At 42.1% G+C, this 25,110-nt stretch overlaps 1 protein-coding gene across 2 annotated transcripts in view; it reads right to left on the reverse strand.

Annotated features, from left to right (window-relative positions):
• The window catches only part of LOC109523425 (transmembrane protein 132C-like), a 132,795-nt gene that overhangs the window by 41,470 nt on the left and 66,215 nt on the right, over window positions 1–25,110 (reverse strand). For both annotated transcript variants that reach the window (XM_019882566.1, XM_019882565.1), the window contains exon 4: window positions 6,693–6,836. In XM_019882566.1, coding sequence (XP_019738125.1) covers window positions 6,693–6,836 — 144 coding nt within the window. The remainder of the gene's footprint in view (window positions 1–6,692; window positions 6,837–25,110) is intronic.

Here is a 25,110-nt window from a genome sequence, read left to right on the forward strand (position 1 = left end):
GTTGTTTTAGATATTTGTCGGATTCCATTTATAACCATTATGTTGGTTACATCTGAAAATGAAAGTTTGGAAAAAATAATTTTAAAACTGCAGTATCAAATATGATACAGATGATTTCATGTAATATAAAGAATGAGTTACATAATGAAAATGCATGTATCAAATATGATACAAATGGCATTGTAGGGTTAAAATCCGATGCGCCTTGTGTATGGTCATTACGGTAATATGTGAACCCCAAAATGGCTCCTTGCTCGAGACATGCTTACAATGCAGAGTTCAAACTCAAGGCGATCGGTTTTGCAATTGAACATGGAAATAGAGCAGCAGCAAGAGAGTTCAATGTTAACGAGTCAATGTTATAACTTGCTGTTGGTGAAGTGAACTGTGTCGCTGCATTATTAAATAAGTTTTACTGATATCTGATCGTTCTGTTGGTGTTTCCTTGAGCATAGCTCCATCTAGTGGATGCATTGTAGATCGCGTCCAATATATGGAAAAAAATTACAAAATAGTCCATTTATTGAAGGTGCGCCTCATAATCCAGTGCGCCTTTTAGTGTGGAAAATACGGTACGGGTATTCTTCGGAGTATACTGTACATCACACGACTTTTCATAGTTTGGCTGGTCCAGCAATTCCTACGGATTAAAATTTGACTTGCACAGGCACCCAAAATCCCCATTCCCTAATTCTGTTGACTTTCTTTTGGTGATTGGCAAATAATTTTGGTGCATGACCGCCGGCGGAAGATGAACTAGTAGTCATGGCAAGTCATCTGTGATGTTTCGCTCATTTAGCATGTGGCTTCCGTACGTCACAACAAGGACTGACAGCAGCAAAAGGCGCATGAACTGACCAGGACTTTACATTTGGCCACAAAGTGATGCTTGGTTCTAGTTATGGTAAGCCATCTTAAACCAAAAAGAAGAACTTTTTCGTAACTAAAAGCAGAAGTCTCACTCAACTGGAACTCATTCACGTTTTAATTGCAACAGCTAATTGGGTAGGACAGACAAAGTTTAGCCGAATAACAAATGAGGTTGTAATTCACATAACATTAACTTGGGCAACCACATTTCATCCTCGTTTCTTGTTGCTTTTTAGTGATCGTCAGTTTTTTTCCAACTCATCTCGACTCTAACTTGCTCACAAGAAGAAACCCGTGATGCCACGGCAGATTCTTTGAATGCGACGGCTCACTTGCTGACGCTACCGACTTTGGAGCCATAAACATGCTTGAGCTTTCTGTTTGTTCACTTGTTGGTTTCAGTCAGACAGCACAATGCGACCGCGGTCGGGACTTGGTTCACAGATTTATTGTAAGAAGGAAGAAAACATTTGAGCACTGCACATTCTTCCAGCCTAAGCACTCACTCGCATAATTGCGCAATCAATTTCAGCATATCTGAATAAGCACCGAGGGGGCAGTGGGAGGAGGTGTGACCTGGGGCAAACCGAAATGATCAGTCTCCCTCGCTAAATTGTCACCTACATATATCCTTATTACCGGTACCGTTGCTCTGAGCAAGCATAAATTAATTACCGTATTTAATTAATGATTAAATACGTGATAATAATAATAATGATTATTTGGAACGAAAGGTCGGTCAGACTTTTAGAATTATTTCTTTACATGTTTTTTTTCTTCTTTTTTTTTTTTTTTTTTTACGATGGGGTTTTGGGAATATTGCTTTTTAGAATAAAGGCAATAGACAATAAACAAATTGTTAATGTTTCTGTCAAATGGTGTGCACACAGCCGAACGGGTTTTGACGCTCGGTTTGAATTCAAACCGATACAGATTACCCGATGTTAAGGACGACCGCGTCCGTTTGCTAACGGGGAAACCGACGCGCCAGCTGACCTATTTCATCTTCCTCAACCGAGCAGGTGCTGTTTGTCTGACGACCAAGGTGTTGCTTTCATAATGCGTCAGCTTGCTTTATTACTTGCCTGGAGACAGAAGCGGTCAAGCGGCAAGCTGCTCGTTGGATAGATGTGCTTCAAATGGAACCCCCCCCCTCCGGAGAGACATAAATACTTTGATTACTTATTCTTGATCTGGCTCGAGATACGTTGCGCATTACATGACGCGCTGAATATTGAATACAAAGCAGGTGGCTATTAATTTAATAGTCATTCAAACTTTGAGCAACTTTTGAAGTTTATGAAGGTTTAATATTTGCATGGATGTGTATTTGCGGAGGCGGCAATTGACTGAAAAAAAAAGATATATATATATAGATATATATATCTATATATATATATTTTTTCATATATATATATATATATATTGATTTGGTCGAGTTACAGAGAAGTGCTATTTTTATTTTAACTTAACATTCAAGAGTGAGATTCAAAAGCAACGACTAATTGTAATTCCGGCTTTGATTTTCCGTTGTTGTTCTTCATCACTGACCTTCATTCACAGTTTCCTTTATTTTCATGTTAGCAAGTTCTTTTTAAATGCCGCCGCTGCGGGGCAGAAAGTTCCCCAAATAATATCACGCGTTATAGCATAGAATGACTAATGTTTATTCATTTCAGTGAGCAAAACAATACATTTTCTTGAGTCAAGATGGTTTCGAATGCCGTTTTTACGGCCAGTGATTTTTATTTTTTTTCCCCCTCGAGTCTCAAGTGTTACTTAATACAGACACCCTCGAACAAAATTGCTGACCACAAACTTTTGCGATAGCAATCAGCATTTTGGGCTGAAAAATGCTGGATTGGCGTCTGAAGAGCCTCTGTGGCCATGATGGGGTAATGAAATCCAAAAAGACCCGGAGAGGAGAAAGCACAGTCATACTGGAAAAACTTTAACTGCATTTACCGGCAACAGGGAATTGAAATGATTTCAGGGAAACGTGAAAATATGTTTTGAGAGCCATTGTCAGTTATCGGCCAATGGAGCACCACTGGGAATCATTTAACAATGACACAATAATAATTTGCCTTTTTGACATATGTTCACAGCATCCCAAAAAAAACCCCAAAAGTGCCACAATAGACACCGAATGGATATAATAAAGGGTTTCCTGGGTTTCAGACCGTTATGTTTTTACGGAGGCCACGGAACACAAATTTGTACCTTAAGTCACACTGCAGCCTATTATTAACCTACGCGAGCATGCTAGCAAAGTCAGAATTTTGGTAAATATGTCAATGAAAACCACTTAGGGGCCATATAAAACAAACAATGAAATGAAAATCAGTCAGAATGTCGGTAGCTGGTTCATTGTGCGCCATTCTTTCACTCAAAATGTTTTATGAGCCCAGTAAACCGAAGACCCGCTGTTGTGATGCTCACATGATCCGTCTGATGGTCGTGTAATGTCTTGTGCGATTGTTGACGAAAATGTTTTTGGGTGACTGGTGGTAAGCAACTGGATGTAAATTAAGAAGAAAAAAAAAGGCAGCCAGGCACAAAATTAACAACAAAATGAGGACAAGGACAGATTGAATTCACCGCATTCATGAAAGTAAGCAGGAATTTTGAAAATATGCTTTTCCCACGCACCCAAACACACAAGTGAGACAACATTGAGTGTCGGAAAGTGATTCTGTGATTACATGCGCGGTAACCTCGAAATGTTGTGTTTTTGGCAGAAAATATTTGTGTGAAAATCACTTCTCGAGCGCGCTCCCCGAATGAGTTCATTGCAGTACATTCGTTTCTTCAGACTAGCCAGTTCGCGGGCGTAAGCACATTTTAGATTCAGATTTAGATGTGGCGTTTGTCCCCCCTCAAACTAAGCCGTGTGGTCCCGTTTGTTTTGACGGCTTGGAAAATTGATTTGTGGGAGTGCATTGCAGCAGTCTCAACAATCCAATTGCCTCAATGGTTTTATCTCGAAGGATCATTAACCTCTTCCATTGTAAATGGTTTCTTGCTATAAAACTTGACTTTGGTCTCCGTCACTCTGCGTCACCGGCGTATGTATTGATGGCCTACGGTTGTTCTTGTAACAACCTGTCAAGACTGAGTGAGTGAGTCAAGATAAGGGGGCAGCTAACACCAAAGTCCAGATAAGGTTTCTGCGGAGATTAGGGGCGGGTTTCGTCGTGCCGAGTCTTGTAATCCACATTTAACACACACGTCATTGTCATTGCAATGCATAACAAGAACAAGAAATCTCACATTTGGTTTTCGAGGTATTCCCGAAGGACACCAGGGCAGGAAGGTTGGGTCAATCCATTAAAAAAAGTGCTGGGGGGTGTTTAGCTATATAACTGGCCCTCTGATGACTACTATAACTATTATGAATTTATGTATGTATGCATGTAGCCACTCCTTGACCCTTTCATGCACCCAGAAAATGATAAAAATTGTTTTTCGGATAATACATGTTAATTAATGTCAACTTTTGTGAATGGTAACAATATAACTTATGAAGCCTGTCTGTGCGCGACGACGCTAACACCATTGTGTGTCACTCATCTCATTCTTGAACTCGTAGTTTCTGACCTTAGTGCAGCTTTTACCGGGAACAAAATGAGCTTGAATTGACATGAGTAATGAGCTGTTCCGGCGGACGTGTCTTTTCAAACTAAGGGGCTGCAAGACCTTTTGAAGTCGGTGCTAATGAGAGGTTAAGTCAAGTCAACGAGTCGATGACGTCATTGATATTTTCTTGGTCCAGTATTGTAGTGTCTTTTCGATCGAGCTGAGACAATGAACGGTTCCCGTCAACAGGAAACATGTCCGCATTCAAGTACGATCAACAACAAGCACCAACTCAACTGTTACATGTTACGTAACATTCACCTTATGCTACTGTGAGTGTAGCGCACGGATGTTTGCCACACAGCCACAAATATAAAAACACAAGTGTCGTTATGTTCGTGTGAGAACCAGCGGGACCGCTTACGTGACAACCCGAGAGCCGATCGGACCAACTGACGTGAGCAATGCAAAGGCGAATTGCAATGCTCATCCACAACCTGGACAGCGAAGGCCAGTGCAATTTTTCATACTCTCTGAGCTGCGCAAAACACAATAAGACTGTGTCGCCCTGAAAGCTGAACATTTCTCTGCTTCACAGACCTTCATTGTCCAACCAATCGTACTGGAATAGCCTCTTTAAATGTGTCCATTTAGGAGACAAGATGCGAAAAGCGTGATTAGTCAACTTCAAGCTCTAAAAATTATTGCGAATAGTCTGTTCAACTCCGATTTAAAACCAGAAGTCTCTATTCTACATTTCAACAAGTGCTGGCTAAAGTTGATTTTTTTTTCCGACTTAACCTGAATAATGGCATTTGTTTACTGTGCATGAAATGACACGCTAAGGTATGAATTGCTGTTGGGAAATTTCAAGAATGCCACTCAGGATATTTTGGGGGAAAGATTAGATGTATATATCGGAATTTTCATTATGGGCAGCAGAGTGGTCTAATGATTTACACAACCGCCTCACAGTCGAGAGGTCCCCAAATCAGAACTTGGCTTCAGCCTCCTATGTGGCCATCACGTTCTTCCCTGTGCTTGTGCCTATTTTCTACCAGCACGACAATTTCCACCCACATTCCAAAAATATGCTTGGTAGGTTGATTGAATGTGAATAGTTGTGATGCGCCGCTGCAATTGGCTGGTTGCCTCTGACCCAAAGTTAGCTGGTGTAGTCTCCAGCTCACTCTTGAACCCAATGAGGACAGGTTTTAAAAGTCATGGTTAGAAAAAAATATATTGCAAGCAAAAATTCAGTGTTCACATCCGCCTATACAACATCTGGAGGAAATAGAGAGTAGCACAAGTACATTTTGAAACTTTTGACAGAAAACTGAATCTTTTTTTCAGATGTTCTAGAGCAAATGTGCTTTTGTATTCAAGAAAAAAAAAAAACCACAGATGCTCGATGTCACATTAACATCTCAGTGCATGAGGAAGTCTTTTGTTGGCCAAAAGGATGTCAGGATACAATATCAGGTTCAACAGGCATGGCCTTCATTTCAACAGCCGAGTACACTATGACTCATATGGTCTCTCCAGAGGGACTTTGAGGGAGATGAATCTAAGTGACAGACATCATCCTCGACGTCGTCGTGTGGAAACGCAGGCGGCCATCAGATCAGTCGGGGCTGTGCTATTTCCTGTGTTCGGTTTTCATGAATAAAATATCATACTGTAAATACAGACGCCAGCCACATGTGAGTGTCCGAATATGCAGTCGCGCATACCGTATATTTCAGCCATATATGTTTGTAACAAAATAACATTTTAAGCACGAGCATTAGGTTATCTTTTGAATTGGTTCATTGTGTTGGAAGACAAAACAGTTGCTTCTAATTTCCTGATGTGATGACCTTTAAATTGTCTTCAAATTGTTGATAATTTACATGGCATTAAAGCCCAACGAGAGGAAATGATTTGAATTTATTTTTATTATTGTTGTAATTCAATGGCAGCCTGGTGGGCCAGTGGCTAGCACGTCGACCTCACATTGCAAAGGTACCGGGTTCAATTCCCGCTCTGGCCTCCCTGTGTGGAGTTTGCATGTTCTCCCCGGGCCTGCGTGGGTTTTCTCCGGGTACTCCGGTTTCCTCCCACATTCCAAAAAACATGCATGGCAGGCTGATTGAACGCTCTAAATTGTCCCTCGTTGCAGCTGCTCACAAATTGAAGTCTTGACATTGGAATATCTCCGGCTCGTATCGATTTAAAGGCCAGACGAGGTCAGAGAGACGTACCTTTGACTGAAGCTGTTCTCCTTTCTTCGACAGTGCAGGGTGACAACTCTGTGACCTTCACTTCGGACATCTTGACTCACCGTCCACAAAACCGGATTACTGGCTCTGGCACCCAGGAATGCCACGCCATCTTTCAGCTTCACCCTGGAAAGATGACCAATTCACTCGGTTAAAAACAAATACGTTGAATACTATAAAACAATCACATTCAGAGTCTGTGAAGTATTCTGCGACACGGTCTTGGAAGCCTCTTTCACATGGGCCATCTAGCTCGGCGTTTTTTCTTTTTTTCTAGCCCCTGGTGTTAGGGATGGGAAGTTTAAGCCAACCCGCCTATTGGCCGGCTTCCAAAGTGGTATCAGAGGAAGCACGCCGTTAATAGGTCATCGGATAGCAGCCACAACCAGAGCGTGACGTTTGATACCAGAGACTCATAGCCAACAAACATTCTTTGATGAATGTTGTGAGTTTTAAAGAAAATATATCTATATATTTCGTAGGGCATCAATTCTACACGGATTTATACTATTCGGGGCAGGGGGCGGCTCGATCCCTATCTCGGGCTTCAACTGTCCCAGTATTTGGCATCGTTTTCGCACATGGTACAGTATCAGTAGACCAGCATCACTTAATCTGATATCTACGTACGTGCAGCTGCACACTTAATGAGAATGGGCCTCACAATTCTCACCCAAGTATCAGTTGGGTGCTTTTGTAGAAGACTGTTGCGTATCTTCCACCAACACTTTGAAATTATTGGATCTGCCCTTATTCGGGAGCTGCAAAAGGCACAAAAGTAAAAGGAGAAGCCCAACATTAATGGGTAGAAACGATTTAACGGCAATCTTCACACCCTCTGTGCTCAAAGCGGGTTTCTTTGATGGTATCCAGGCGACAGAGGCGATAATAACTCATGCGTCGCTCACTGTTCCTGACGGACGTGATCAAGCTTGTTGGCGTGGAGGAGAGGGAGAGCACGGATTGCTGGCCGCCCCCCCGTTTCAAAGCCTTATCCACGGCAAAGCCATCAATTGAGTCACACCCTTAAGCTTTGGTGAAGAACTACAAGGGGGTGCCGTTCATCTAAAAGAGCTGAAGTCTTGTTTTAACTAACCTCGGAGTCAGAGCTGTTAGCTGACTTCTTACACAAGTCAGATACATCGATGGTCTGAAGTGTTTAGTTAATTGAAGAGGCTGGTTTTTGGAAGTAAGTGCTCAAAAGCATGCGGTTCTACCACCTAGTAAATAACGATCTTTTAGAACAAAAGTGCTGTGAAAATTGAACTGGCAAAGCGTGTCAGTGTCATTCTGACTTCCACCTTTGTAAAAGCCGCATTTACACTCGACATGGGAAAGCCAAATTCTGACTTGGTGCCTAAACCACAGTGACGTAAACTGGGAGCGAAATGAGACTGAGCTTATACAAGCCACGGTTCTGCAAATCATGTTTACGTGCTGTCAAGCGGAGCCTCAGTTTTGCCCCAGCTCGATTGATTCATCAACAATCAGTTCATCGATTTCAGACGCTCTCTTATAGCAGCGGTCCTCAACCACCGTGACCGGTCCGTGGGTCATTTTGTGGCGGGTTGCACAGAAAGACGAAATAACTTACATTACTTCCGTTGCATTCATTTTGTAATCTGAAAGATGTTTTATTTTGAAAAATTACGGGATTCTCTGTGATATCCGTCGATGTCACTCTTAACGCAGGTCAAGGCGGCACCCTAACTAGATGCTGAAGCCATTTCATCTGGCTCATCTTAAAAGGAAATCGATATCTGAGACAGTGTTATTTCGGTCCCAACTCAAAGCTTTTGACCCACGGTAAAGACGGGATTGTCAATCGCCCAGTAACTCCTTCTTCGCCATCACAGTCCAATACCGAGTTTGCATACTTGAATTCCTTGACTTGGGGCGGAGCCTGTTCTCCAACCTGGAGCGAGCACTCCACGATTTTCCACCTCGATGACCATGGCCTCACTTTAGTGGAGCCGATTGTCATTCCGACCAGGAATCAAGTTCACACAATTATTAACAATCAATCAACCGATTACCATGTCCCTCTCGAGAACAATCCAAAGAGCTTGACAAGGGTACCGTTGAGAATTACGATCACGATATCCAATGAACGGCATGTTGGTGTTGGGGGCACGTACCAAGTCATAAGCGGAGTGAGCTAGTGGTGTGCGACAGGCCGCGTCATTGCGCAGCTGTGATGTCATAGAGAGAGCGCAATTGGTAGATATACAAGGAAAAAAAACATGCATGAAAAATGCATGTCCATGTCAGCGTCATCTATCGGCAAAAACAACATTGCTCTATGGTGACACAGCGAGCTAAGCACGGGCGGCCAATGAGCACTAAATGATCAAACGGCACGTCGTAATGAGATTGCTCTCTGGAATGTGATTATCGGTGAGGGAGGGCACGGGCGGAGGCAATAAAGGGATGAAATTCGAAGGGAGGTCTACTTTTCACATGCATCAGCACATGGGGTTGCATGTTAAATTTCATGACATCCCGCATCAGCGGGTTGAGTACATACACACGAGATGAGCTTGTCAGAAGCGACAGTTCCTTCCGTCATGACAGACTTGGATGGCAGCCGCCCAAATAATAAGTCGACAAGTCACCTTGCTCCCAGGCATGGTTCTCACGTGCCGAATGAAATATCAGGGCGCATTAATATTAATGTACCGTATGCTATGGGAAACGAAATGGAATACAAACAATTATTAATGAAGTCAAAGACTGACTCAGGGTCTTGCGTGCAAATACAAATATTTACGCAGAGTAGGGGAGGGTTGTGATCATTGTGTTGTTGTTGCTGCTGTTTTTTTTTTTTTTTCAATCAGTATGCACAAAAACAATTGTGAGATAAGGACCTTGGCTCTGATTATTATTTTACTTTTTGGCTTTAAAGCTTGGACGACAATGGTTCAGCGCAACACCAACTGGAGCTCATATTGTATGTGTCATTTAAACGTTAAATCTATCACAACATTTCTGTGTTATTTGGGGCTTGGCACTCATGAATTCCCAAATTCGCTGATTCGATTTGATCTTTTTTACAACTCTCTTCTGTTATTTCCTGATCATGCGATCGGGCCAAAACAATTGCTTTGCAACCATTTCGCGGCGTATTGGTACCAAGGAACGATGTTGAAGTCAGTTGAGGAGCTAATTTGGACTAATCTGATAGTATCTATACTCAATTATAAACCTCAGTGGAGGGGGCATTAGTTACAGTTTCACTTTTTGTGACGGTGCTTAGTTAGTGCATGTCATGAAATGCCGTGACATCATTTTTTTCATGATATTTCACAAGAGGACAATTACATTGGTTAAGAATATTGAAATAAAATGTGGAAATGGTACTTCAATTTACATCGATACTTGTATTGTCTCCTTAATAATTGAGTTACAATTACAAAGAAAGAAAAAAAAATGAATTCAACTTAATTTAAGGGCACAACAAACTTTGACAAGCAGCACAAAGGGAAGCTTCATGGTTTCCTGCTCGGACATCCAGAAGATGGAAGATCATTACACAAGAGCCACACTGGAGAACAGAAAGAAGCGAGATATGTTCAAGAACTCACACAGCCACAGACAGACCACGTCCCGCGTCTATATCTGATATGAGGTTAACACACTGGCACAGAGCGGGAGCCGCCGCATTGAGCTGCCCTTTCGGAGAGATAAATGGAAGTGAGAACAATTGCTCTGGTATCAACTCTGTCACAAAGAAACCACTTTTGGTGACTGCATCAGCTGCTGACTCCGACCAAGGTAGAAATGGATGAAGGGGAAAACTGCTGCGAGATTAGTCACAGCTCATTCTTATACAAACTGCTTTCTTCCTTGGGGCTGCTGTAATAGGGCGATGTGGGAAAATGTTGTTTTAATTGCTTGGATACGCATAACTGCGTCTCTGGAAGGGCAGCCTACCTGTCAAGTTTGAAACAAGACACGTGAAAAATTCTTGTGAACTGCCTATGTAAGAAAATGAATCTGGAAGGAAGCGGTTCAGATTTTGACCCAACGAAGGTCACGGTTAGGTTAATTGAAAGATTTTTTTTTAAATTGTTTTGGAGGAATGACCCAAAAAAATAAAATAAAATAAAAAAACTCTTTGATGCATTTCTCAGTTGAGTGGTTTGACTCGACTGAGAGATGTTCATATTATTGAATAGGAAGCTTGCAATTAACAGGCCAAAGTTAGCATGACTTGGCGATTAGCATGGTCGCCTGGCCGATGCTACGTTCTCTTCCACTTCTCTGTGCTTCGTGTTAAAAATAATAATCCTCTCCAATATACACACAACGGTGGCAAAAGACATGTGTGTGCCATTCATTCATACGCCGCTAGCTTTGCGCCAGAAACACACATACAGTCAATGAGTAGTTGCAGGCAGGGGGATTTTTCAGGCAATAGACAGAGGCGGATGTTGAGATTAAGAGCATTCTTATTCAATTAATGAGTTTGAGGCTGTTCCTCCCATTATCAAAGCTCATTTAAAGAGCCGGTGCGTAGCGATACGTCTGCAAAACTGTGAAAAAGGTGAACGTTGACAAAATGAAGCTGATATTGCCAGACGAAGCGCCTCAACTCGTGCGTATCCCAAACTTTTCATTGTACAGTAATTCCCCTGAGATTAGGTGCTTTGGCTATAAAATCCTGATTAATAATAAATCGAACCCATCATTTATTTTTGTACGATTTTAGACGGATACAATCTAATTATAGAGACATATGGTATGACCCAACAATTGGCAGATTAGAGGGAGATGTAGGAAATAAAGATGAATCCATACAAAGTACTCGTTCAATCCCTAAGTAGCCAATCGCAAAAAAAAAAAAAAAAAAACAACAACAAAAAAACATTTTATAACCTAAAGAAAGCATCATTTTCCAGGAAAGAAGCAAGCAGATGGATATTGACTTCGATGATCAGGTTATGTATTCGCGCGCGCGTGTGTGTGTGTGTGTGTGTGTGTGTGTGTGTGTGTGTGTGTGTGTGTGTGTGTGTGTGTGTGTGTGTGTTTCGCATGGGTGTGTGTGTGTGTGTGTGTGTGTGTGTGTGTGTGTGTGTGTGTGTTTCGCATGAAAGCAGTCCAACGGGATGATGACACCTATGGGTGTGACAACGAAACACCCTCAGCTTGGCTCTGATCATAAGGGATGCGAAAAATGTAAAAAAAAAAAAAAAGGAAACACATGAAAGAACATGATCAGTCTCGTGGCCTACATTTAGATGTGATGATCCTATTTGATGTTATGGGATTTGGAGGATTTCAGATTACCACTTTTTTTTTTTTTTTTCCAAGTGTGTGTCATACATAACTATGCCTTTTGAGTTCAGTGTGTTTGCGACAAACTTTAGATTTTTTTTTTATTTTATTTTATTTTAGTTTAGTTTTATGCTGGATACTAGGAAAGTAGTGTCTTAACGTCTGTAGATTAGCTGAAGGAATGAGGTCATGTAACAGCAAAATCATTTTCTAACACCTAGCACCGATCTATCAAGTCAAATAAAGTCATTTGGATCCAGAAAGAAATTTGAAGTCAACTATACAACTGCTTAAAAAATGTATCTGGATCAAACTGATTTTATGTTGTACAATCACTTGAAGGAATAAAATTCAATAAATTCAAAACACCAAACACCATTTTTTTTTCTTAAACCACTGCGCAAACTGTTTCATTCATAACCTCAAAATATTGTATGCCGAGACCCTCGTAAACCGATGCCCCACCCCTCCCCCTGTAATTTTTTAAATACGGATTTTTGGGTTCCGACCCATCAGTTGAGAATCACTGATCCAAGGCATAGAAATTAGACATCGGAACTGTCGGGTTGAACAGATAATCCGATTCCGATCCCATATTTGGACGGGTGCGGAAGGGGGACAAGCAGTTTAATCTCAGGATGCAAGTGCGGCAGATTATAGTCAATTTGTAAACCTGCAGTTGGATGCGAGGCACAGATTAGCAATGATCCTGTCGGCTGTGACGCTAACGTCGACCATAAAATCGCTCTGTTGCAAATATTAAAATCAAATTAAGCAGTTTAGCCCAATTACAAAGTTGCCTTCAAGGGCTTTAATAATGTGCACATTATTTTTAGACCTTTTTGAGTTTTGATGAGGGAAAGAAGTCCAACAACCTTTTAGAGACATTGCTATTTACATAAGGTTGTCTTATTAAATATCATATAATTCCCACTTTCATGAGTGTGACCTTGAAAACATGCCCTATACATTAAAGGTGAAATGATATCCAATTAAAATTGACTACTGTTTGTAATAAATGAAACCTTTCAATCCCTTTTTTTTTTTTTGGGTAAATGGCTCATTATTTATTACTTGTTCTAATAAAACTGCCGAATGAGTGCAGAGATCTGGGACCAAATGCTTTCATGCACCGAGTTGGACGAATGCTGCCTTAATGGTGCTGCGGCAGAGTGATGCTAAAAGCAGGAAATGCTTGCTCGATCCGGACTCCATCTCCAAGTGATTTATTGACCGAGTGACACAGTCTCTGATGGGTGCTTTGAGCCTGCAGAGGTCCAGTCAGGTAATCAGGTTCAGGGGTCAAATGTTACCACGCATCATTCAGCTGTACAAACAATATTCCTGATGGATGGATGGGCGGGTAGATTACGAGCTAGTTCGTGCCAGCTCAAAGCCCCTGGCAACAGGCCACAGCTTTTCGGTTATACCGTCATGCACTGTTGTGACGTTTATGCCAAGGCGAGCCAGGGGAGAGACAGTCAGTGTGAGAAGTGGGATGGCGCATCCTTGCAATCACATTTTCGCCAACGTCCATGCAGGAAGTGTCAAAAAATGGATAGTGGTAAAAGTGAATAAAATAAATTACACTTGAGCGAGATTGTCCATTTTCACGGGTGGGCGAACACTGCGATGGCACTCAGTAAAGTGCAGAAATATAATTGAAAGTGACAATATAACAATGCTCTCAGACATATATTCTTGATCCTCTGTGAAGGTTGTCTAATATGGTTGCTAGACTGAAAAACTTAATGCACAGTATGCCCATATAGCTGTCTTATAGTGTCCTCAGGTGGCCAAGGTGTGAACACCAGAATGAATAGTAAAATCTGCATTAAAATGAACTAGAAAGTGTATCAAAAATGGTTTCATTATTTTTAAATGTTTAACTGAATTGTAGAGTGCTATTTTAAAAAAAACCCAAAACATTTTTTGTTGTTTTTAATTGTTGGCCGGAACGGATTAAACACCTTTCCATTCATTGCATTGGGTTAACATGAGATTTGATTGTTTTCTCGACATACTCTGGACAAACCGGATTGATAATGGATGGAAGGATTATGATTTTATGATTTCATGCGGTATTTTAGCTCCTGCTTCGAAAAAGAATCTTGTTTGATCAGTACCAAATTGCACATATCCAATATGTATCGCCTCAATATCCCTTTGTTTAAATATTACTGTATTCACAAAGTCATAGCAATTCAAACACAACTTACTTGGCGGAAGTAAATCAATCCTCGACACTGAACCGGACCGGTCAAAAATAAATAAATAAAAACATTAAGGTACGGTTTGCTGCTAAAATGACTGGAGTGTGAAGAATATATCTACCAGTGCATTAAGCATCATTTGGAGTTCATTATATGCATCAGTAAGCTGCAATACGTAAGGAGATAGGGAATGGCCACCAGTCATGAGCCACGTGGCAGGTCAAATGTGGTTATGTGTGTGTGTGAGTGAGAGACTCCGCGAGTGATCGAGTGAACGAAAAGTGGAACGAGAGAGAAGTAATGGAAGAGAAGTTATCTGGGTGATTTGAGGGTTAAATGGCCGACTTTGACGGGGGAGCCAGAGGGAAGCCGCCAAAAGTCTTTGCTGGCTGCTGTCCTTTTGTAACCGTGAGAGAGCATCCATTACAATCCGCTCAAAAAAAGTCAACATTTCAGGGTTTGGTTTTTTTTTCCTCCAGGTTATTATATCTGGCTAGGGCATCTAATTTTAATGAGGGCAAAAGTAATAGAACACTTACAACACCACTGATATTGTAGGTCTTACGGATTGCCCATACAGTACGTGTCAATATGTGAATGGTTCTTTATTACTGTCGAATAAATATTATCTAGCTAGCTAGCTATTTCTCTAGCTAGCTATTTATCTCGCTAGCTAGCTAGCTGGCTAGAGAGCTATCTGTACATACAGTATATGGTCACAAGGTAAAGCAAGTAAATGGTTGAATGAATGTACTTGGTTGTACTCGATTGCAAACATATTGATCAAACTTCTGAACTAGAGTATTGCTGTCCCAACAAGACGAAGGTTGATCTTAAAACACTTTAACGGGAATGAATACCAAGGTAGGCCATGATGTGACTGACACATCTGTCATAGTGTCGGTTAGGGCCCATTCAGTGTGTCTTCTTGCTTTGTCTATACAGGCAACCCAACAATTTTGAAATCAATCTACATGACATTGAGCGAGCAGCACCCCAATTTTGATCGTCATTCTGGCAAGATGAGAAGAGGATAAAAGCAGCTTTCACAGTCACGACATGTTTGCTTCTCGGACAAGACCTCTAGTTGCAGTTTGCCAATATTTGTTTTGTGCTTACAAACTGAAAATAAAAAGATGGCCTTCACTGCAACTCCTTTCGTCTGGTGTCAAAAAGAAAACCAAATTACAATTCTCAAATGACTGTCAACTTATTCTGTATTAGGTACAGCAACACCGGAATAGATCCATTTAAAATGACCAAAATGCCCTGCAATTGTCTGGCAACCAGTTCACACTTGTGATCCCTGTGAGGATAATAAGAATAGAAAATGGATGGATGGATGGCTCGATATCAAAACATAAAAGGTTATATTTTCAGTTGGTTATTCTTTTTTTTAAGCAGCCTTGTTTTTATTTCATTCACCAAAATCCACGTTTTGAACAATGCTTAAGACGTTAAAAGACCGTGTGCGTGCATCCCACTTCAGCTGTACCATTGCAGCGGGCACTTCTACCACAATTCACACAGCAGGGCCGCCGACACCTCGACTGTCACTGGATGTTGATCCTGATCCCTTCATCGAGTGCTGCCTTAGGCAGCTTGGTGTGCGCGTGCCTGCGGGACCCCTATGGTCCCACACGCCATTTTGCTGCACTGCAGTGACCGCGCTAAAGTGGAATGACAGTGAATTTCGACAGACAACACAGCAGTTAGGAGCACAACGTATCATTTGAAACCATTTGTATTTGGCTGGAATGTTTTGGTGGCACACGAAGAGGAAACAAGCGCACCCTGCCATTGTTTGAGTCATTCGGATAAGTGCTTCGCTTTTCATATCAAGAGAACGAGACTGCATTTTGACCTTGTTGGAGAGTTTATTAGCTAAAAATTACATCGCGCCGAGCTTTCATTCTGACACCCAAACAAATCTGCGTAAAAGTGGAGAAAGACGCTACGGACTACCTGTGCTTTAACCTTGAACGGGTCACTCATGCTAATGTTTCGGTTTCATCTGACAAGGCCCCAGCATGTGGAATGACACCGGATAATCCTAGGAGACCAGAAATGATTGAGGTAAAAGACGTTGGCGAGTGGTGCGTCATTAATTCCGGCAATGAAGCATACCCGGGTGTCGTCATGGATGCAGAAGGGCACGGTGTGAAAGTTAAGCGTATGCGCCACCATGGCACAAACAAGTTAAGTACCCGCGACGACATCTGTTGGTGCGATGGCTGGAAGGTATTTCGCTCAACAAGCACTCCATCGAGATTGAAGCGCCTGTGTGGTGGAAAGTTGCTGGACGAGCAGTTTCAGAATTGAACCATGTTGCTGTGCAAAGGGAGACACTCTTTAACCCTTCCATGCACCAATAATGATAACCTGCAACCTTATAACATGATAAGCTGTCCACTGTAGTGACCGCTGTCCCCGAAAGGGTTAAAGATGATCTTACTCAGGGGTCTGACTCTCTTGTTGGACAGGTTACACACCAGAAAGGTAAAACTGTTTTCAGAGTCACTAATGGATGCCGTACGTTTAATGTCTGGCAGTGTTTACGTGGCGAACGGAGGGCATGTATCGTCGATGTTGGAATGGCTCCCTATGAAGGTTTACGGTGTGTTTACTCCTCCTCGCAATTTAGAAATGTACTCAAAGCGCACAATGCCAAAGCAGTGGGTTGATGTTGACTTGATCTAATTTTGGCCTCCGTGCATTGATCAAACTCACAAAAGAAGTACTTTCAAGGATCATGCGCTCCAAGTGGCGCGTTCATTATTCAACGTTGCGTTGACTTGAATTTGATTAGAAAACGCAAAGGTAGAGATGAGGACATCAAACTGGAACTTTGACTCGATAAAACAAAATTTACGTGTGAATGTACGTGTTAATGTAATACTATATCATGAAACTGAATATTAGTTTATTTTCTGTCTGATACGATGTTGACAATCAGGCTTTTCCGGCAAAAAACGTCTTCGGAGGCATGCGAAGTGTTTGCATGTAAAATGAGGGTACGCACTTATGATTATTTTTGCTCTCCGATGGCTTGGAAATCGATCGCAGCAACACAGCACAGCCATAAAAAGAATAATTTCAAAAGAAAATGAATTACTGCTGCTATGTAACCCGTGCCGCGCTATTGCCGGGCAATCCCCATTTTGCTTTGTCTTGGGGACTGAAAACCACATCATGGGGTGAAATACTTGCTCCAACGCTTCTGTCGTGTCAAAACTCCAGAAGAGGCCACATGCATTGCGGTGGCACGCCCACTGGGCATTTTGAGCAACATGTCAACCCAAGCGTTTGAAACAGATGGTAGAAGCTCCTAAAAAGCTGTTGAGGAAAAACATAAAAGGGGGCTTCACTTGGGAGAAAAAAAACAACAGCAACCTTTGTTCCGAAGGCCTCAAACAAACACAAAGAGACGATCATCGCTTCAGACAGAAGACACGGACAATCAAATCATGTACTCTATTGTGCTTCTTTAGCACTAGGAGACAAAGACGTTGAGATGATTCATTTATTTCTTTTGGTCTTTATGTATGCCTTTATTCATGCATGTATTTATTTATATAAACGCACAAGTTTACCTGTGACGAATGATGGAGTTCATGTGAGGGCTTGGGCTTGCATGGCCGCTTTTGGAACGAGTCTCAATAGTCTTTATCGATGATGCAACTCATGGTGGTAGCGGCGGAATGAATTTACAAAGCCATTTTGTGTGACATTTTCCAGAGAAATGCATCCAAACTAATAGACCGGTCAATCACCGGATCTTAACCCAATCGAGCATGCATATCACCTCCTGAAGGGGAGACTGAACGGAGAAACCCGCAGATTCAAACAAGAACTGAAAGAGGCTGCAGTAAAGGCCTGGAAAACATTTCAATCGAAGAAAGCAACTCTAGTTTTGACTCGCTGTTGTTTATTCATGCGGCAAAGGTTGTTTGGGGTTTTTTTTTCCAATCCTATACTGTGAGGAGCGCAAATTGGGATTATTTTTGTATTCTTTTGCTCTTAATGTCTCGTTGAAACACAACAGCTCACTCCGTATAAGGACTGGAAGGTGGATGGTTCGAATTTTTGCCATGGATGAAAAAACACGCACAGTGAGACTAGTTTTTCGGACACGCGGAGCTTGCCTGATGCTTGAGCGCTGGCAATCTGCATTTGGCCCTAACCGTTTGTCATTTATTAAAGGGCCGGCGCTCCCAAACTGCGCAAACGGGGCAACATCATAAAATAAATAAATAACAAATCAAATACACACAAACACACAAGCAGGCCCTTGCAGCATTCTCTAAGCCAGTACTGTACACATCAACCCCAACACACACTGGAGCAGATCAAGGCTCATCCACCCACATTGGTGGTCGGCCCACAGGATGATGAAGGCTTGGATCCAAGCTTCTAACTCCAGATCAATGGCTGACCTCCCAGCCATCGACAGACACACTGACCAATACGACGCAGCTCAAAGCCCAGCCAGAGGCGCCGCTCCAAAACACATGCTGAATATCACATCGCTCTAATGATCCCTTCCCAGAGGGCTCCCTTTGCTTGTCCCATTTCTCAGCAGCTCCCTGCAGATTTCTTTTTCATTATTTCTGCTTGTTTGAAACGGGAGGGGGAACAACAAGAGCAATGTCAACAAGAAAAAAAAAAGACAGATTGCGACATTTGGTAAATGAAGTGTTCTGATCGCTGTAACATGCTTTGAATTCCTTACAAAACTGAGAAGTGAAGTGCCTTTTTGGGGTGGATTAGCTGGCTTTCTACCAGAGTGCATTTATGCTTCAAGTTGGTGACTTCCAGCCAAGTGTTTGTTCCAAGAGTACCGGCTTGATGGATATGCGTCCTATTCTTATAATTATCCATACTCGGGGTTGGGGAAATGAGTGTGAGTGGAACGAGGTGATCGCTCTGAACGTTGTAAGCACCTGTGGGGATTTAACTTCCCACTGTTGACGTCGTTTTGGTTCTCTGCAGACAGCAAACTGGCAGATAGCACTGAGTGAAAACAATGGAGATGGAGGATGGGGACTTCTCTTTTTTTATTCCATTGTGACAACTTGCTTATTTGAATATGCGCAACTTTCTCAGTATGTGTGGGTGAAGCAAGTTGGGACGAGTTGCTGCGTAGATGATTCATTTATTTCTTTTGGTCTTTATGTATGCCTTTATTCATGCATGTATTTATTTATATAAACGCACAAGTTTACCTGTGACGAATGATGGAGTTCATGTGAGGGCTTGGGCTTGCATGGCCGCTTTTGGAACGAGTCTCAATAGTCTTTATCGATGATGCAACTCATGGTGGTAGCGGCGGAATGAATTTACAAAGCCATTTTGTGTGACATTTTCCAGAGAAATGCATCCAAACTAATAGACCGGTCAATCACCGGATCTTAACCCAATCGAGCATGCATATCACCTCCTGAAGGGGAGACTGAACGGAGAAACCCGCAGATTCAAACAAGAACTGAAAGAGGCTGCAGTAAAGGCCTGGAAAACATTTCAATCGAAGAAAGCAACTCTAGTTTTGACTCGCTGTTGTTTATTCATGCGGCAAAGGTTGTTTGGGGTTTTTTTTTCCAATCCTATACTGTGAGGAGCGCAAATTGGGATTATTTTTGTATTCTTTTGCTCTTAATGTCTCGTTGAAACACAACAGCTCACTCCGTATAAGGACTGGAAGGTGGATGGTTCGAATTTTTGCCATGGATGAAAAAACACGCACAGTGAGACTAGTTTTTCGGACACGCGGAGCTTGCCTGATGCTTGAGCGCTGGCAATCTGCATTTGGCCCTAACCGTTTGTCATTTATTAAAGGGCCGGCGCTCCCAAACTGCGCAAACGGGGCAACATCATAAAATAAATAAATAACAAATCAAATACACACAAACACACAAGCAGGCCCTTGCAGCATTCTCTAAGCCAGTACTGTACACATCAACCCCAACACACACTGGAGCAGATCAAGGCTCATCCACCCACATTGGTGGTCGGCCCACAGGATGATGAAGGCTTGGATCCAAGCTTCTAACTCCAGATCAATGGCTGACCTCCCAGCCATCGACAGACACACTGACCAATACGACGCAGCTCAAAGCCCAGCCAGAGGCGCCGCTCCAAAACACATGCTGAATATCACATCGCTCTAATGATCCCTTCCCAGAGGGCTCCCTTTGCTTGTCCCATTTCTCAGCAGCTCCCTGCAGATTTCTTTTTCATTATTTCTGCTTGTTTGAAACGGGAGGGGGAACAACAAGAGCAATGTCAACAAGAAAAAAAAAAGACAGATTGCGACATTTGGTAAATGAAGTGTTCTGATCGCTGTAACATGCTTTGAATTCCTTACAAAACTGAGAAGTGAGGTGCCTTTTTGGGGTGGATTAGCTGGCTTTCTACCAGAGTGCATTTATGCTTCAAGTTGGTGACTTCCAGCCAAGTGTTTGTTCCAAGAGTACCGGCTTGATGGATATGCGTCCTATTCTTATAATTATCCATACTCGGGGTTGGGGAAATGAGTGTGAGTGGAACGAGGTGATCGCTCTGAACGTTGTAAGCACCTGTGGGGATTTAACTTCCCACTGTTGACGTCGTTTTGGTTCTCTGCAGACAGCAAACTGGCAGATAGCACTGAGTGAAAACAATGGAGATGGAGGATGGGGACTTCTCTTTTTTTATTCCATTGTGACAACTTGCTTATTTGAATATGCGCAACTTTCTCAGTATGTGTGGGTGAAGCAAGTTGGGACGAGTTGCTGCGTATTTTCTTTTTTAGGGATTAATGTCAATGCAAAAATATTGATTTTTAAAAGTCCAAATGACAAGCACAACATTTCATCAGTTCCTTCCCTTCGCCTCCCCTTATTTCTTTGCCTCGAGTGTTGCGGTAAAATATGCGAGATGCGGAGTTGGTGTAGCAGCTGTCAAGTTGGGGGTGATCAAACTAATCAAAGTAAATCCTTATGAGAAACACGGAGGATAAACAAGTGATTAGACGGACGAGCTTGTGATTGTCTGGAGGCGAGACGGAGCGGCAACTTGGAGCTCGCCAGTAGAGCTTATTCTGCCACAACATAAGCCGTGATTGTCAGGCCCGACAGCACTCCGTTCAACATCGGCAGTGCACAGTGCGCAAACTCAAACGAGCAGTGCAGGAAAAGTTGGTCTTGTGCCTGTATACAGCCATTTAAGAAAGATTGTGAGATGACCATTACAATTAGTCAATGACCGTATTTTCCGCACTATAAGGCGCTTCGGATTATAAGGCGCACCCTTCAATGAATGGCCTATTTTAAAACTGTTTTCATATGTAGCGCACACCGCAATATAAGGCGCATAGAATAGAAGCAACAATAGATGGTGCTACGCTAAAGGGAATACAATACAATACAGCTTTCTTTATATAGAGCTTTCACAATCGCTGCAGCTGGAACAAAGCGCTTTACAGAACATTTAAAATACTACGCTCAAGAAATCAGAATATTGAGCCATAATATAAGGCGCGTCGGATTATTTGTCCTTGGAAATCTGAAACGAGGCTGCTCCAGCCGACAGCAACACGATGTAAACGTAGCCAAAGTCATCGCCTGAACATTTACTCCTGATGGGTGTGGTGTATTCGCATAATTCATATATCCAAATTCTGGCTCAAGCCTCTTGCATTTTCCTTACTCACTTAGGGCAGCAGCCGTAGGGACCGAAAGATAAAAGTTAGAGCCGATCAAAAGAGAATTGACACAGTGCGGCATATTTCCACAAATCGGAGGTTGATCAAACGTGCAGGAAGGCAGAAATTATTTTTTTCCCTACATGCTGGAAATGCTTCAGTAATCCTTCCACACAGGTGTAAAGCAGGAATTGAACCGCAATTCTCACTTCTGCTTTTACAAGGAGGATGAAAAACTTTCACAAGTTCAAAGCAACACGAGAGGAAAAAAAAAAGGAATAAAAATGTCACCTCTGACTCTGTGGCTATTCCTAGTCTTGGAGGCAGTTTAGGTGAATGCTACGACACATTCGTATGACCCTCTGTCAGCAGCATACCTCAGAGACAGGCAGCTTTTTCGAAAGGACGATAGACAGAGAGCAAATAAGAAAAAGAAGGCAGGCTGCAGGGAAACGGCTAAGCAATCGATTCTGCCCTTCTGATGCCCAATACATAAATCAATTTCAAAGCAAATTCCAGAAAAGAATGTGACAGAAAAGCATTAAGGTAGAAAATACAAAGATTCAAATTGCTTGCTGCGGGCAACGTGTGATTGCTTTAGTGGCAGCGGGGTCCAGCGAAGAGTCGGATCTACATAGTGAGCAGTCCCCGCGGGCTTCAAACTGCTAATTACTTATTAATGGGTGCATGAAAAAAGCGAAGGAGCCAAGAGAGCTAACTCAGGGGGGAACAAAAAGCGTAAATGAAGACTTCGGTGACGACGCTGATCATTTCGAGTGGTACTGTGGTAGACCCTACACACAATAATAACACATTTTCCTTAGTGCTGGAAAGTATGTTGTGCACTTAATAAGTTACACAGCACAGCAAACACTTAATCTGCAGTCAGTCTCGTCTTGGAGACCTCAAGTCTCGTACAAACAAAGGTGACTTGATGTAGTACCCTGACTGATCTGTGACAGACGGCATTGCACACCAGGGCAAAACAGACTGTCAAGAAAAAAAAAAGATGACAAAGAATCTAGGTTGACTGTTCGCTTATAGACTGCCATAAAATAAAAAGACGACAAAGAATCTGGGCTAACTGTTAGCTTATAGACTGCAATAACATTAAAAAAAAAAAAACTACAAAAAAATCTGGACTAGATGCTATCTTATAGCCTGCCATAAAATAAAAAGACGACAAAGAATCTGGGCTAACTGTTAGCTTATAGATTGACATAACATAAAAAAAAAAAAAAAAAAGACCAAAAATTTGGGATAGCTGTTAGCTTACACACTGCTGTAAAATAAAAAAAACGACAAAGAATCTGGGTTAACTGTTAGCTTATAGACTGCAATAACATTAAAAAAAAAATGACAAAAAAATCTGGGCTAGCTGTTAGCTTATAGCCTGCCGTAAAATAAAAAGACGACAAAGAATCCGGGCTAGCTGTTAGCTTATCTGGTAGCCACGCTGCACGACAACTCCTCTCTTTGTCGTTTGTATTGTGAGACTTGGAGGACACATTGTCCAAACGCCTAATCTAACTTGAAGCAACAAACCTCCGCTGCTCCTTTGAGAGCCACACCAAAATTGTTTTGTGCCTCCCTGCTGACAGCTACCTAACCAGTCTCATGCTTGATGCTGACTGTTCCACGCTGGCACAGCAACAAATACCTGAATACCTTCGGCAGTCCAATATTAGATCTTCATTTGCATTCATTGGCAAAAACCCTCCCACTTCCCTCGGGGAATCTGGAGAAACACGTTGGATTGTTTAGTCAAAAATTACAGTACAGCTGGGGAAATTTATCGTTTGAAAAGCCAGTTAATTTGCTCAGGAGGAAATGGTGTTTTCATTTGCATGTGGAATGAGGAATAGTTTGGAGAACCCTTTCCAACCTGTTACACCATTCCCTCCGAGGCTAATGAGGCACGGAGTAGGGAATTACAGATTCCGCTGGGAGCCTTTAGCGTGATAAACACACCGTGACTTTACAGTTGGCGCAAAGCAGGTCCCAGCATGTCATAAATTGGAGTATCACTGTACTGTATGTCATGATTTTTCAGTGCAATAATTTTTTTAAAAAAACAGGCCTTACTCCGATGCTATCACTGCACGACACCATCTTGGAGAAGATATCAATAAGTACGTCCTGATGTAACGTTTAACCTCCACGAGCTTGACCATCTATTTTCCCATTTAAAAATCAAATGAGGTCTCACTGGGAGTGTGCATAGTCATCAGTTAGTCGATTGACTGATCACTTGATCAAGAACTGTGTCACTTATGTGCAATTAGATGTTGATTCAAAGTGTTTTAAAGCAAATGAGACAAAATGGGGTGCACTACTTGGCTTCAAGTAGCAGCCGAATGTCGACAGAAGGACAAGTTCAGCGGCGATTCAGACTGTGGCGATTTGTCCCGTGCATACATGCTCTTAATATATTTCATTTTTGATCAATTGACATTTCTACTACCGCGACATACTTCTGTTGCGCATGCCTTGGCCACCTTGGGGCAGCATAATACAGATAGACACACATGAAAGAGAGGTTTACACCTGACTTAGTAAGATGCAGGAATTACTAAGTCTTCACAAGAAATAAAGAATCTAGATGTGAGAATTGTCATCGACTGTCTGCATGTGTTGCTACACAATGTTTGTTCAACAGAAATCAAATACCCGTGTTGCTACCTATGGCATTTTGCATTGTTGTTAGCATTGAACTGAACAAATTTTACTAAGGCCAAGTCATGTGGTTGTTTCATATACACGATGCACAATTCTCATTGTTTGCTTTGACAGTAAACATCAAGTAGGAATGGCAATAAATAGCTTGAAGCATTAGATGCAAGTAAGCAATAAATGAAATGCCCTGGTAAATTTCCAATACAGTGATTTTCCCTTCCCTGGGTGCTACTATGACATAAAGACATCATCTCGAAAACGACAGATGCGTATGCGGACAACATCCAACAATCTGAACTAGGCCTGTCCATTTTAGTTGTCATTAATCACAAGTAACAAGTGACTATGCTGGAGGATGAGATGCATCAGTGGGAGTGAAAAGATAATTGGGCTGAGATGGGAGCAGGTCCAGACAACATTGGGTAAATTGTTAATGATGCCCTCGCTGCTGGGGGGAAAAAAAAAACAACAAAAAAAAAACACCGCAGCTACTTGTAAGATAAGCCGTCTCTGATCACACCCACACGAGTCCCATTGTATGAAGTACAGCATG

Source organism: Hippocampus comes, unplaced genomic scaffold (assembly GCF_001891065.2).
Source record: "Hippocampus comes isolate QL1 unplaced genomic scaffold, H_comes_QL1_v1.1 scaffold437, whole genome shotgun sequence".
Classification (NCBI taxonomy): domain Eukaryota; kingdom Metazoa; phylum Chordata; class Actinopteri; order Syngnathiformes; family Syngnathidae; genus Hippocampus; species Hippocampus comes.